The 14,877-nt window shown below is 41.4% G+C and overlaps 1 protein-coding gene across 1 annotated transcript in view; it reads right to left on the bottom strand.

Moving 5' to 3' along the window:
• Positions 1–5,695: 5,695 nt before the first annotated feature.
• Positions 5,696–14,877, bottom strand: part of gc2 (guanylyl cyclase 2) — a 14,775-nt gene continuing 5,593 nt past the window's right edge. The window contains exons 12-23 of the mRNA XM_035675809.1: positions 13,665–13,745; positions 13,414–13,590; positions 13,112–13,268; positions 12,869–13,021; positions 11,905–12,053; positions 11,172–11,335; positions 9,884–10,076; positions 9,629–9,803; positions 8,649–8,747; positions 8,444–8,538; positions 8,267–8,352; positions 5,696–6,078 (exon numbers count right to left, since the gene is read on the bottom strand). Of these exons, the coding sequence (XP_035531702.1) occupies positions 5,946–6,078; positions 8,267–8,352; positions 8,444–8,538; positions 8,649–8,747; positions 9,629–9,803; positions 9,884–10,076; positions 11,172–11,335; positions 11,905–12,053; positions 12,869–13,021; positions 13,112–13,268; positions 13,414–13,590; positions 13,665–13,745 (1,662 nt within the window). The 3' untranslated portion in view covers positions 5,696–5,945. The remainder of the gene's footprint in view (positions 6,079–8,266; positions 8,353–8,443; positions 8,539–8,648; positions 8,748–9,628; positions 9,804–9,883; positions 10,077–11,171; positions 11,336–11,904; positions 12,054–12,868; positions 13,022–13,111; positions 13,269–13,413; positions 13,591–13,664; positions 13,746–14,877) is intronic.

The raw sequence follows: 14,877 nt of genomic DNA, 5'->3' as shown, positions 1-14,877 counted from the left end.
ATAGATAGATAGATAGATACATAAGTGGCCATCATACCTAGTGCTCCACACACGCTGCTCAAAGGGCTGGTTAGCAGGATAATGAAGGGCAGCAGTAGACACAGGGTAGAGGAGCTAAGGCGGAGACCCAGGATAGGCTTCCTGGACTGGGCTGGAACGCCAAATGTCCTGGGCAGAGCCATGGCACCACCGTGGGTTGGTTGGAGATGACGGAGATTCAAGTAGGGCTTCACTCAACAGGGGTAGGCACTCTGCTGACATACAAAAAACAACAACATGAAGATCTAGTGAAAGTCGAAAGGCATATTTCGTCAATCTGTGATTCTTCATTCCAGTTTTAGAGCAGCAGTGGAAATGTCAGTGCGCCATGAGGAGGCAAGGGAAAACATACAATAATTCATACAGATATAAAGAAAGTGTCCTCATGAAGAAAATTAAAGACAAATTCATGCTAATGCAGGATTAGGTCTTTTGATTTAGCCTGAGCACTTATGACTTGGGATTAACAGCTCAAGCAGGCCAGCTCTGACTGAACTAATACCAGAACAATAGAGCCACTGCTCAACAACTAAGACAAGAAACAGACCGAAACAGTTTTCGGCGTACTGCTTCTGCTTCTACTTCTTTTTTTCCTCAGACGTCCTAATAATTTCATTTCACTTTAGCTCTGGCCTAATTCCTTCTTAGTGTTCAGTATTTTACTGTTCTGGTGGCACATAAAAGTGTTAATGCAATAATACACCCGGAGTGTGCCACAGTAATGGAAAACACTTAAACAAAGAGGATTGAGGGGTCAGGAGGAATGCAGCAAAATTCAATAACAGAAAATGTATCAGAAACTGCTGCTTTAATAGATCCCCCTCTTGTTAATCCCTAGCCTTGGGGGNNGGGGGGGGGGGGGCTGGTCTCTGTTAGTATTTTGCTCTTTCACACGCACACATCTGGAAGTCTGAAACATAATTCAGAGATTTAGACAAGCTGTGCAGAAGCTCCATGTCTGCGAGTCAATAACTCCGCAGTCCAATCGAGCTCTACCGACCCCCACCCCTCTGCCCCATGTGTCAGAACGCAGGTGGGGAGGCCAAATGAGAAAGGAGCCTTAGTTAACCTGTCATATATCACACACATACGTGTCAACCTTCAAGCACCAGTACAGGACAACATATATGCTCTCGGTGAGACATAAAATGTATTCACAGGTGACAGGCCACATTGTGATCAGCCCATAAATATGCACAAACAGCCATTAGCAGGCTTTCACCCTGACATCCCTGATACATGGGCTGAAATGGAGTAGCAGATATTAGGCCGACCCTTACTCGCCCTTACTAAATGAAAGAGGCATTTCTGTTCTGAGTTACATATTCAAAGACTCCTCCAACCACTTATTGAGCTAATGACCTGCTCAAACACATTACTGTCTGCCAGTTCCTATGCTAAAAATAGCTCATCTGAAAACATGGCTCTCTATCTGATACGGGCTCTTTTTTGCGGCGCTTTGCCCTCATCTTATCTGACGCCGCGTAATAGACGTTGAATAGAAAAGCTTTCAGCGTCCCCTTTTCAACTGAACAATGTGATAAGAGAAATCAGATCAGAGCTCATTCAAGCACCATTGGCAGCATGTTAAGTAAATTCTCCTCTTACGAAAACTCAATTTGCCGCCGTTAATCTAACTAGGAATACTGCTCTGCGTGGAGCCATGTGGCCACTGAAACATTAGGTACTCCTTGTATGTCTGCTTCCTCTGTCCCGTGTGGTGGATTTGCTGGGGCCTTTATATCTCTCTGTGACCTCAGTCTAACCCCATCCATCATTCTCAGTTCATCCACCCCTCCCTGTTGTCTTTCACCTGATAACAAAGCCCTCTCTGCTCTACCTCCACTGTAGTCGCTCACCCTCCACCTAATCCTTAATCTTACCCTCGTCTCACTCCTGTATTATTCGCCGTATTCCTGAAATCTCCTCTTCTCCTTTCATCCCCTTCCTGCCCCTCTGTCCTCTCCGCTCTCCTCCTCGCCTCCCTTGTTAACCTCCCCTCTCTTGATGCCATCTCCTCCGTGGCACCCTATCATTCATCTGCTTCTCTTTCTATACACACTCTAACCCCTGCTTGTCTCCAAATCCTCTTCCTCTCTCCCCCAGCTGCCCTGCACCGGCTGCTCCAGCTGTTGTTGGTCCATTGACACAGTTCAAACAAAAGGGGCTTAGAGCATCCTACAGCTGTGAATGTTGCAGGAGCGAGCCAAAACAGATACACAGACACAGCAGAGGACCAGGCCAGTCTGGGCATGTCTGTACTTATGCAAATGGTATTTAAGGCTTTCAAACACCTCTCTGGACATGCAGATAGAGAATGTGCCGTGCGCTCTGCTTCTCATAGAGGCAGTATTAAAAGGTGTGAGTATGAATATTCTCATGACTCAGGCCTACCTAAAGTCTCTACAGCCCCCTCACTGATACAACAACCTGCTCTCCCTGATCATCTGGCTCAGCATCCAGAGAGGAGACAGCAGGGGTTGGTCTTATTACCTTTTCAGCGTGACAACACAGATGGCCAGCCCGGCAGATAGATTGATGGGGATACATGTGCTATTTATTGCGGGGAGGCAGATAATGACACCACAGCTCAGGTGGTGAAATGTACACCGGTTATTGTGCTCCATCAGGCTGATGAAATAACATTGTTTAGGTGGCATCCAACCTGCCCCTTCTCCGCTGGGGCCCCTTGGAAGATGACATGTTTTGTTTTTCTCCCCGTCCCCCCCCCCCCCCGCCCCCCCGCCCCCACCCAAACACACACACTACCACACACACACACACACACCACACACACAAACACCTTACCCATAATGCCTTTCACCACAAGTGGGTTTAGACATCTCACAAGACCTGTCTCCATGACAACGAGCTACGAGCGCTCATAGAAAGACCAGATCTGTTTCCTTCGGCATCATGCTAACTGGGAAATGGTACACCTGATAGGAAGCTTGTGTTCTTATTTCTTTTAGCTTTAATTTAAATCCAGTGCTGTGAGCAAATGCTGCATGGGTGTTGTGACACTTGGGGGACCTGATTCAGCAGGAAAAAAGAAACAAAAAACACCAGAAAACTTTCTTTTTTTATTCACATTTTAGGATGAACACAATGGGAGGAAATTATCTATGGTTGTGCAATGCACCACAAAGCTTTTAGGGTTGAATAATAAGAATACATTCACTGTCATTTGTCCTCTTCCCCATTTTTACCAATGACTCTGAACTTGTAGTGTACACTCATATTTTTTCAGCATAAAAATAAACCTGTCTTTAATTATGCATGGATTCGTGTGCCAGCTTGGAGAGGAAAAGTTTGTAGTAGGCACTGTGTATTATTCAGATAAAAGGAGAAGCTGGGACTGATATTACCTCACGTTTCCGATGACCCTGGACCCCGTAGGCAGATGACACTCACAGGGATATACACACACAAATGCTCAGACACACACACATATATAAACACACACAAACATGGCAGATGGCAAAGCATCATGGGGGAGATTGGCACTCACTCTCTCACACTTCCCTTCTCTCTCTCTTAAACACACAGCCCACAGACACACAAATATACAGACACACATGCATGAACACACACACACACACACACACACACAGTGAGGATCAGCAGGGATAATCCTCCAGAGCTTCCAGGATGCCATCTGTAGTTGAATAAACTGGAGTTTATTTTCTGTTGCATCACCAGGGGGCGCTCTGGGCTTGTTTAAAGATCAGCCTCTCACTCACACTGAAAAACTGTGGGGGTCAGTGATGCACGGGGCAACTTTAAGGTCAAACACGCACAATATAAGCACCAAAATATTTATTGTTTGTCAGGCAGGTTTGGTTACAAAAATAAAGTGAACTCTAAAATACAATCTGATCTTATCTATTTAAAATATAAGCACAAAATTCATCAGTAAACTCTGTAGAACTGAAACAACTGCCTGGCAAGATAAACATGTCTGAACTGGATTTAACCAATAAAACATTATAAACAAAATCAGAATTTACATCAACAGAAAAAAAAAAAAAGATCCCCCTAAAATCCAACTTTAGGGGGAAGCTGAATTCTAGTTGTGAGAAAGAAACAAACTAAAACCTCTTTCTCGTGGGAGCAATCCTGTTCAAATCGCCCACAGTCTATTTTTAGTCTTTAATCATCCTGAGAACATCTTTTTTAGCAGGATCTCACTACACATTCATTCAGTTTACACACTCGCACATCTGAGAGCTTGTCAGTCCGAAACGGAGGAGAAACTGTGAAACCGCCTGAGAGTGCTGCCTTTGGTGAAAGAAGGTTTTCATTTAGGTTTGCAAACCAAAATCACTGGTTTACGTTTGGTATGAAACCATAACGCCCTCCATGATTGTGCAATGTCATGGTCGCCTTGATGCAAGTAGAGATGTGACAGGAAATGCCCCCCACCCCACCGGGCCACTGGGGAGCCCCGAAGTTGCAATAATTCTTGGTAATAGATTAATTTAAAGGCCAAGTGTGTAACAGTTAGGAGGATCTAACGGCAGAAATGGAATACAATATTCATAGACATGTTTTCATTAGGGTGTAATCACCTGAAAATAGGAATAATTGTGTTTTTGTTCTATCGCTTGTGTGCACATGACGTCAGGTGACTGCGTTCCTGTGGGACAAACTGCACATGGAGGCGCATCGGAGGCACTATCACAAATTCTCAAAATGTGTTTTGTGCCTTTGCCTCAACTCTCAGGGATTTACGGAGTTTACTGATGGACATTTACTTGTAGCTATTAGCTAATGGCGGTCCAAACCTCCTGTACTGGAGATGTAATGTTGAAAAGCAGCTACTAAGCAGCTAAAGTAGCTAACTGCTACCAACAAGTGGGCTATTTATCTATCTGCAAACTCAGAAATGCAGAAAATATTTTCTCCATAAAGTATTTTCCCTTCCACGGAAACTGCCATTGTTGCACCGATATGTAGCCCAGAACGGACACACAGCTGGTGGTAGATGTAGTTAACATCTGTTCATCTGTTAAACAGAAGCTGTCCAGTTGTCAAATGACGCTTCGCTTTGAGTTTGAACACACCTTGAATCATCTGTGATAGTAAATTTAATATCAGTGTGTTTTCGACTGTTGTTCATGCAAAACAAGCAATTTGAAGACATCACCTTGGAATTGTTTTGGGCCTTTTTTCACTATTTTATACATTTTATAAGCCAAACGATAGAAAATAACGTCCACAGTTTGAGTTCTGTCCGTGACACTCCTCTTTCTGCCCTCATTTCCCGTCACCTCTCTACTGTTCACTCAAACTAAAGTAAAAATACCCAAAAAATACACATGAAGTACTTTAACATCAGTATTTCTGGAAGTATATTTATCTTTTTCCAATGTCGACAACTTAACACCATGAAGCCAAGATACCAAATTCCTCCACAAACAGGGAGTAAAAAGAGAGGAGCCATCTTTTCTTCACTTTTTCCTCCCCTCGTTCCCTCTCCTCCCTTCAGACGGAGAAACGGCGAAGCGAAGGAGGAGGAAATGAACGAGACAGATTAGCTGCTGCTGACAGGCGGTGTCTGTAGATCCCTGCTCTGCTGAGTCACCAATTCTCGGCCTCTATACATAGTTCCACATTAGACATCATCTCGTCCGCTCAAGCCCTTAATACACACACACACACACTGGTAATCTGAACTAACACTTTCACTAGCCTCTGTCTCCTCCTGGAAACGTTTCTCAGTGGATGAATACTAGCGAGAAATACCTGGATGATTTCCCGTGTGACAGGCTGATAATGAATGAAGGAAAACACTGGTGCAAAATTACGCTCTTCATCCTTGGTGTGAAGCTCGTGAGGGCCCCCTGTCCATCACCTCTTCTTCTGGAGTTTAAAGGTCGTAGGAGTTGTAAATTACAGGTCAGTCAGTGGTGCGACATCATGACGTTGCCCTCCTCCTCCGGCGTTTGGAGCTGAGCCACGATGTGGACGAGAGCGATCTTCTTCACCGCCTTGTGAAACACCAGCTTCATGTCCTTCGACTCGCCCGTTGCGATGCTGATGCAGCTGTAGAGGAGGAGAGAGGATTGGGGGAGTGGGGGGAGGAGAAAAAACACTAACATTAATGCAAGATGGGAAAAGAAAGTAGATACCAGACGTTTTGGGGGAAAAGCTTAATTGTTTCTTGCTGAGAGTTTAAGGGGAAAATCGATACCACTTTTATATCTAGGAGTAAAGTACAGAGCTGGAGGTGATTGGCTTAGCCTAACAGCTAACGTACATCTGTTTGAAGTTTAAAAATACACTTACAAACACTAATTAACTAACTTTTACACTTTTGGTTCCATACGGATTAAATAAACAAGATACAATGGCTTTGGCCAAAGCATGGCTAGCTGTTTCCCTTTGCTTCCAGTCTTTACGCTAAGCTAAGCTAATCACCTCCTGGCACTGTACTGAATGCATACATATAAGAGTGGTATCAATCTTCTCATCTAAAACTCGGAAAGAACGCAAATTAGCGTGGTTCCCCCAGGTCAACATCTGGACTACTAGCCCAAAAACAGAAAGACAGCTCAGTGTCTTCCAGTACAGTCAATTTATTAGCAGTGAGCCAGTGAGTTAGTGCAATTACTAATTAAAAAAAAGGACAAAACATGGATGTTTTTGTCCAATATTGTGCCATTGTTGGACTTTTCCATCCAGCCAAACCAGGCAACATTACACTTGACCGTCCTTACTATGAATAAATTGAAATTAAAGGGGAATCACTGCAAGTCTACCATAAGGAAACATCATAATGCTGGTGACAATGAACTAGCTAGATGCCTGTAAAGGTACCTGACAAGAAAAATAATAAATCTTGTTCACATCTGAGAGTATTTAGATGAACAGATGTAACACGTGATAAAACATATTAATTGCATGTTAATATCATGGTTTTTTTTGCATGTTATCACCTTATTTCCACTGTAATTGTTCACCTTCTAAGAGGATTTGTTATAAATGCAGACAGTGTTGCATCTGTTCATCCAAACGCACTGTAAAGATTTCATTTCAGCCAAAGTCAGCGAGTGTCGGTATGTCACTGCTGTCGCACGAAAAGCTCATTTTCTGAGCTTCAGCTGCAAACAGAAAATGTTCCTCTGGTGATAAATACATGTTTGAGGTTTTCGAGCGACAGCAGTGGCGGTTGCAATGTTTTAAAAAAAAAAAAACTTGTAAAGTAGAAGAACTGAGTTTTGTTTAAAATGGACATCAATCGCCTGAACTGACTCTCAATGTCTCTTATTTTTATTTGAATATTGAACAGAAACATGACCCACTCAAATTCTAATAAAAATAGTTAATAATGAAAAGAAAAGTCTCCTTAGCAACAAATTTCGGTAAAACAGATTAAAAAAAAATAACATTAACACTATCATAAATAGAGTAAATTTGTGTGTCTAATTCTCTACTAATAATAAAGGATAACTTATTAATAGAGAAAGCCATTGCTACTTCTTGCTGTGGTCAGGATTTCCTCCTTTTAGTGGGTCATGTTCAAGATGCAAACAAACTGCAGTGACACCTTGAGACAGTTCATGCTAACGAGTTCCCGAAATCTGTTTGCCATATAAGGACGAGTCACCTTGCCAACCAAGCAAGTAATGTTATACATTTTTTTTATAATGCATAACATTACCTCAGTTTTTCTTCTTTGCAAGTTGTTCCTGCTGTTGTTTCTCGGCTTTCCGTTTCTTGTACTGGGCTATCTCGGCCATCTGCAGCCCGTGTGCCATTTGCCTGTTGGGACGAAGTGAACAGCGTGAACACAGGACACACACACACACACACACACACACACACACAAACTCTTAGTCTCAACTGACCACTGTACCACTAAGGCGCCGTTGATCTTTTTTTTCACAGCAGCCCTTTGGTCATTAAGTAGTAGGGTAATTACAGGTGTTACCAATGACACTGATTAAAGCTCCGTTCCATTTAGTGTAGCATAGTTTCCAGTGAGCCAACATGCACAATAGCAGCACCCTGACACTGTTGGAATTTAACCTTAATCAGCATCATTGGTAACACCTGTGTTTATTAGGTCTTTTTTATTTTGATACAATACAATACAAAAATGGAATAAATTGTTAAATATTTGCTGCAATGGGTGAAAAAGTCCAGGGAAACTCAGAATAAAAAGAGAAAGAAGAATGAAAAAGGAGGAAGAGAAAGGAGGAGAAAGGACAGTTGTTCCTACCCGGTCTTCACTTCTGGAGGAACAGGCAGAGGTTTGGTAAATCCATCTTTTCCTACGAGCCAGTAGGTCTCCTCCATTCCTTTCCCCTGAGAAAGAGACAAACAGAATGGCAGATGCAGGAACAGACTGTACCTCATCCACGGGATGAAATCTCGATCGTCTGATAAAGGAGCGTACCTTGACTTCGGTCCTGCCTCTCAACTCGAGCTTGTAGCCGAGATTTAGTTCCCGTAGGATCTTCACTGTACTCTGGTGGACGTGGATCCTGTAGGCTGCAGCAGGTATGATCATCATGTTGACATATACATACATAACAACACTCCTGTCTGGTTATTTCATCCATAAACAGTTCAGTCCTATTTTCTGTAGGTCTGGAACTTACGCAGCCCGCTGGACTCCATACGAGAGGCGACGTTCACCGTGTCTCCGAACAGACAGTATCTAGGCATGGTGAGACCTACCACACCTGTTACACATGGACCTGCAACAATCAAACACATATTACTTCCTCAGTTTGCTAAGTTAACGCTGAAGTCTGGGTTTTAGGTCAGTTTTTGGAGAGGATGGGGACTACTGAGTATGTTTTGGGGGGACATTTTAGCACAGAGATGACAGGAAACGAGGGGAGAGAGATTAAAAACTACATGCAACAAACCCATTCAGTTCATTTTACGAATATGACCCTGCTGTGACATTCTTCACCTCTGTGATGCCCACTATTTATGTGCCTTATTGCTTATATAAAGCACTATACAACCAACTGTACAATACCATATCATACTATACAACAGTGGATCCCAACCTGTAGCACCACAACCCTATTAGAGCTCAAGCATCTAAATTTATTTGACATACCCTTTCTGTAAAGTCAGAACCATATATCTCCAAATTTGGTGATTTTGAATCCTCCGACTTCTTAAGACAAATAAACTGTTTTTAAAAACCTTCTTCCGAGCAATTTTCTTATGAAAAGTTGACTTGTTAGAGATCCTACGTGGTTCTCACAGGACAGCGACTCTACAAACATTTGATGATTTTAAAGAATATGATGCATTAAACTACCCAGCAGTATATAAAGCAGTTAAAATGAGCTCAACCTTAAACATCTACCGCAGTAAAATGCAACATATATATTAATGCTGCTGTAATATGAATCCAAAATCTTCGGATATAATTGTAAAACACTGACAGGGAACATTTCACTGCACAATGAGTACTTTTTATACTTTAAGTACTTTTTGCTGAAAATACTTAAACATACTTGTACTTGAATGCAGTATTTTCACAGTGTGTTTGTGCTACTTTTACTTAATTAAAGGATCTGAATCCCATTATTTTAGCTTTCCTTCCTTCCTTCCTCACCTGTGTGTAGTCCTATACGTATTCTGACAGGAACGTCAGGCATGTGTCTCATTTTGAAGGTTCCCACAGCGCTAAGGATGTCAAGGGCCATGTTTGCAATCTCTGAGGCATGCCGGTTGTCGTTCGGGACGGGAACGCCTGACGCCACCATGTAAGCATCACCGATAGTCTCCACCTTAGAGTAGAACAGAATAGAATGAGCAACGCTGCAATCTAATGAGATTCAACGCCTGCAGAGCTGAATAAACTCAGCACCTTGTAGACATCGTGGTTTCCTATGATGGCGTCGAAGATGGTGTAGAGGTCATTGAGCAGGTCGACCACCTCGATGGGTTCACTGTGGGCTGAGATGGTGGTGAAGCCGACGATGTCGCTGAAGTAAAGCGACACACTGTCAAAATACTCAGGTTCGACTATGCCGCCCACCTTCAAAGCCTCAGCCACGGACCTGAGGAGAGAATAAAACAAGTTTATTTCCACTTTAACTGCACTGTAATCCTTGTTTCTTTTGCTTATACGGTCTCTTTCCATTTCTGTTTTATATCCCTCACTTCTTTGGTTTTTTAAGCTGTATTGTGCTGCAAATCCATTTTCTTGCAAATCCATTTTCTTGTCTGTCATTCAATTTCGAAACTGGCTTCTGTAAGGTTTTAAACAGATGACAGTTAACACAGTTGATAGATAGATTAATTATAAAACGTGGTTTATCAAACGTACATTTACATTATTTATTGAACTTATTATCTAATTGGTTTAGGAGTTATTATTATTTTACCATTTCTATTATTGAGAAGACTGTCTTGAAGCATTCATACTATACAAATAAGCAGAGACATAAAAGCACACATACAAGTAAACTGCAAAAATGACACCTAACAGCTAATTTAGTTACTATTTGGATTCAAAAGAAAAGGTTTGTTACGGGTCATATAAACCCTGATTCCCCTTTAGAATAGTAACATTATTTTGTGTGAAAACAAATTAATTTGCAATAGAAAAAAAATCATAAATAAATTGCATATTTTTTACACTAAGTTGGCACATGTGGAAAAAAAGTGTTAAAATCTTAAATAAATAAAACATTATGTAAGAAATTATTATATGAATAAACTGTGTCAAATATATAAATGAACCAACAACAAATGTAACATGTGATAAGAATGAATAGCAAATAAAAGTGCTATTGGAAAAATTGCTATTATGAAATAATAATTTCTACTATGACATGAAAAAGAACATTTTAAAAAAAAGATGAGTTTTAATAATTTGTTAAACTATTTCACACATAATTGTTTCATTTCCTGTATATCATTTACACAATTCATTCATGTGATTATTTATTTCATATTTATGTATTTAATATTGAACATTTTGGGGCTCAGAGACAATCTTATGAGTGTATTTTTGATTTATGTTCTGTGTTTTATATACAAAACAAACAACTAAAATCATACTTTTCATACTTTTCCAAAGTCTGAAATTATTGATTATTATCCTCCATTATTAAAATGTCCGTGTTTTTTGTACGAGTGTGTTAACTCACGGCGGCAGCATCTGAGTCAGCAGCTTCTCCGTCTTCTGTTTCTCGATCTCCAGCTCCTCCGTTCGCTCCCTGATCAGCTCCTCCAGGTTGGACGAGTACTGCTCCAGCATCCTCAGCATGGAGTCTATGATGTTGGTCTTCTTGCCCTTGTTGATGTTCTTAAACTGAGAGAAGAGGATGGAATGAAAGGCGGGAAGTACAGGAATAACGTTATAAACCATTAAGCAGTATCCTCTCACCCTAAAATCATCTGAATTAATTAATTCCCAATCAATATTTACCAAAGCAAACAAACATTTTCATCAAAAACGATACAACCATCCAGGTTTTTCTTAGAATTCTATTATTTTAGGATTTGAAAAATCATGTCAAAATAACATTTACACCATCAAAGATACTAAAACTCTCCATGCTGGGTGAATTTTTTTCAAAAATATGGTAGGTAAACTGTAAAATACACTAGAAGAGGGCTTTAAATTGAGAATTAAATCCCTAAAAATTAAGGAGTCAGCGTCAACACTTATTAAAAAATGCTGATATATCAATTTAACACCAGCTAAGAAGATACTTGTAGCATTTAAAGCTAAACATTTAGTTCAAATTCAATCAAAATGTAGTTATGACCAACTAAACTTCTGACCTTTTTTACAAGCTGGTACACTTTAAGATTTGGTCCACACCAGCTGTTTTTACATCAATACCGACAATTAAACTGACTAAAAACTAGTCCTACCTGGTCGAAGATCTCGTCAAAGGTTGGTCTCTTGTCCGGCTGTTCGTTCCAGCACTGTTTCATCAGCTGGATGCACTCTGACGGAGCGTAGTCTGGACTGACCAGTGGGCGGCACAGAGGAGAAGGCTTACGCAGCTTCTCTATAATGTCTAGAACACAGAGAATCACCTGTTGTGTGTATGTGGTCATTGTTAGCAGTTTGGCATAGCGATGGCAGTGTCAGTCAGTCAGTGAAATAATAAATAATTAATTCTGAGGAGACAAAAATGTCAACCTCATGGTGGCCCTAGAGGAAAAGTCAGGGGATCACCAAAATCAGTGGGATTCATCATTGTGGGACTTCAAATTTAAATGCAAAATTTCATGACAGTCCAGCCCATATGTGTTAAAATATTGAACCACTAGCAATAACTGTATACGTGTTAACAAGCTAATGCTACGCTTAGCATAATATCTAATATCTCTCTTTGTTCTGATTTATACCAAAGAGAATCAGAGAAGCCAGAGAAGAAAAGCTGTAGGTCATTGTCAGTGAAATAAGTTCCCTCACTGCTGTTTAAGGGACAGTTTTAAAATGTAACAACTTTTTCACTTTTTCAATTTCGTCGTATTTCAACCTGGTGGCAAGCACTGTACATATATAGAAACAACCAATCTTCTTGCTGACGGTCTTGTTTGGTCATATTTTGGCACTCATATTAAATTGAGACTATTTCATAACCAGTTAAAAACTCCTTGTAGTAGGTTTAACTTTGGAAAATTGGATTTAAGCTGTATGAAATGGGAAGGATGAGGACATTTTCTGCTTTTCTATATGTAAAAAAAATCCTAAAATCCTCTTTAATTTAGAGCAAATGTAACAGTATTTATAAACAAAAACGATGTTCAAGATCTTTACTGATCAGAAAAATCTGTAATCCTTCATATTTAGTTTGTTTATGTGTCTGTGCAGCAGTTATCATACCTGCGGCGGTGAGGTCAATCATACAGAACGGAGGCCCTCTGACCACCACCTCCTGCATGACAATGGCAAAGCTGTACACGTCGCCATGTAGAGTCCCGTGAAGCCCTGGCTGGCTGGGGATCCTCAGGATCTCTGGAGCCGTCCACAGCATCTCTGGGACACACACACACAGATCGGCTTTAGTTTGTAGAAAAGAACAAAACAGAACTTGACCCCGGCTCATAATCTGATCTGTTCTCTCACCGTCTGCAGGTGGTTCGATGTAGGGGAACCTCTGAGCCTCCAGAACCTCGTTGTAGCCGTAGTCTGTTACCTTCAGGACAAAACGCCCATCCACCACACAGTTACGGGACTTCAGGCGACTGTGGGAGATACCGCGGTGGTGGAGGTACTTCATACCCTGAGACAGAAAGCAGGTAAAATGGTTTTCAGCAGTCGTGGAAGGTATTTAGTAAACTGTTTAGCTGTAATAAGAGATCGTGTGTGAGCCTCTATTGTTTCCTGCTACGGATGAGTCCAAACTTCAGTCTTGTTACCATACTGACCTTAATTAAATCCAGTAGCAGAGACGACTTGAACATCCAGTCTAGTTTGACGTCATCGTTGAGCAGCAGGTCCTCCAAACTTCCTCTGGAGCAGAACTCGGTCACGATGGCGAACACGCCACAGTCGTGAAAGAAGCCCAGGAAAGGGTTGACGTTTTCATGACGCATGTCCTTCATCTGTTGCCAAAAAAATCAATAGCTTTTAGTGTTTGTGCATTACAAATAAGATACTTCACAGCAATGTCACGTACCAGTTCAAACACAAGGCTGGTTTTTGGGTTGATGTTGCTAAACATCCCATCAGGAAGTCTCTTCAGCCACGCCCAGTCACCCTGGAGGAGAAGAAAACAGCACATACAGTTGAATGATTAACCAGGGTTTCCACTCTTTTTAAGAAATCATTTCCCAGGACCTTTCCTGGACATTTTCTCGACAATACAGGACAGCACTCACTCCCAAACGGTCATACAATTTACGGGTTAATGATTAAGTGTTTTAGGGTCATTACAGGTAAGGTGGTCACTCTCTGAGTTAGCTCGCTTCCATGGTGTGCTTAGGTGTTCTTGTGATTTTAATCATATTCCAAGTGTTTCTATGACTGGAAAACTAGTCTCTAAATTTCCAGGTTTTCCAGGATGTGTGGGAATAATCAGAAACAAAATATCCTCAAACCAAACCCAAAGTTTTATGGTAGTCACTCATTTTATGGGATTACTCTGGCAGGCTAAACTATGTAAAACCAACTATGTGAGAAGCCTCAATCAAATAAAACAGTCAACGATGTTTTGGCAGCCAGAATCGGTTAAAGACATTTCCTTTTGGCTACTGGATGGTTTATCTTTAGTCTTTACAATGTAGAAGGAACTGGGAAGAGGGCACTGTACATATTAAACTGACTGTCTCACCTCGTAGATGACGACGTTGGAGTTCTCGTAGGTGGCCGGTGACTGGGTGGAGACTGGCGACGTGGCACTGCATTCTGACACGCTCCTCATGCCGCTGATTCTGCTGTCGTCCAGACTCAGCTTCTACATGGAGTCCAATTCAGGATTGTGAGACAGGTTGTAGTTTTAACTACTTTTAAGGGGCAACCCCAGTAACACAAACACTGTCAGAAATGTCTTAATTTAATAAGAAATATGGATTTATTGAACAGAAATTGATACAGTATGACTCCAACAAGATGTCAGAGTCAATCAAACAGGGGCTGACCTTGTTGCTAAGCGACGGGTTGATGAATGTGACGTCTGCCAGAGTCAGCAAGATCTTGTTTGGACCCGTGAGCAGTCGAATCTGATTAATGCGTCGCCTAGGCAACAAGAGACAACAAGACACAACAAGACAGCAGGAGTGAGCGATAGACTGTGAATCAGTCCTGCAACTTTTTCACTACTTTAATTTATTTTAATTTAAATTAGATTGATATTCTAGACCAGGGGAAGGCAACCTGCAGCTCTGGAGCCG

The sequence above is a fragment of the Morone saxatilis genome, unplaced genomic scaffold (genome assembly GCF_004916995.1).
Source record: "Morone saxatilis isolate NCDOM2014 unplaced genomic scaffold, NCSU_SB_2.0 Contig4, whole genome shotgun sequence".
Lineage (NCBI taxonomy): Eukaryota > Metazoa > Chordata > Actinopteri > Moronidae > Morone > Morone saxatilis.
Note: the sequence above shows the minus strand (reverse complement) of the source record. Positions and strands in the feature narration are given on the sequence as shown.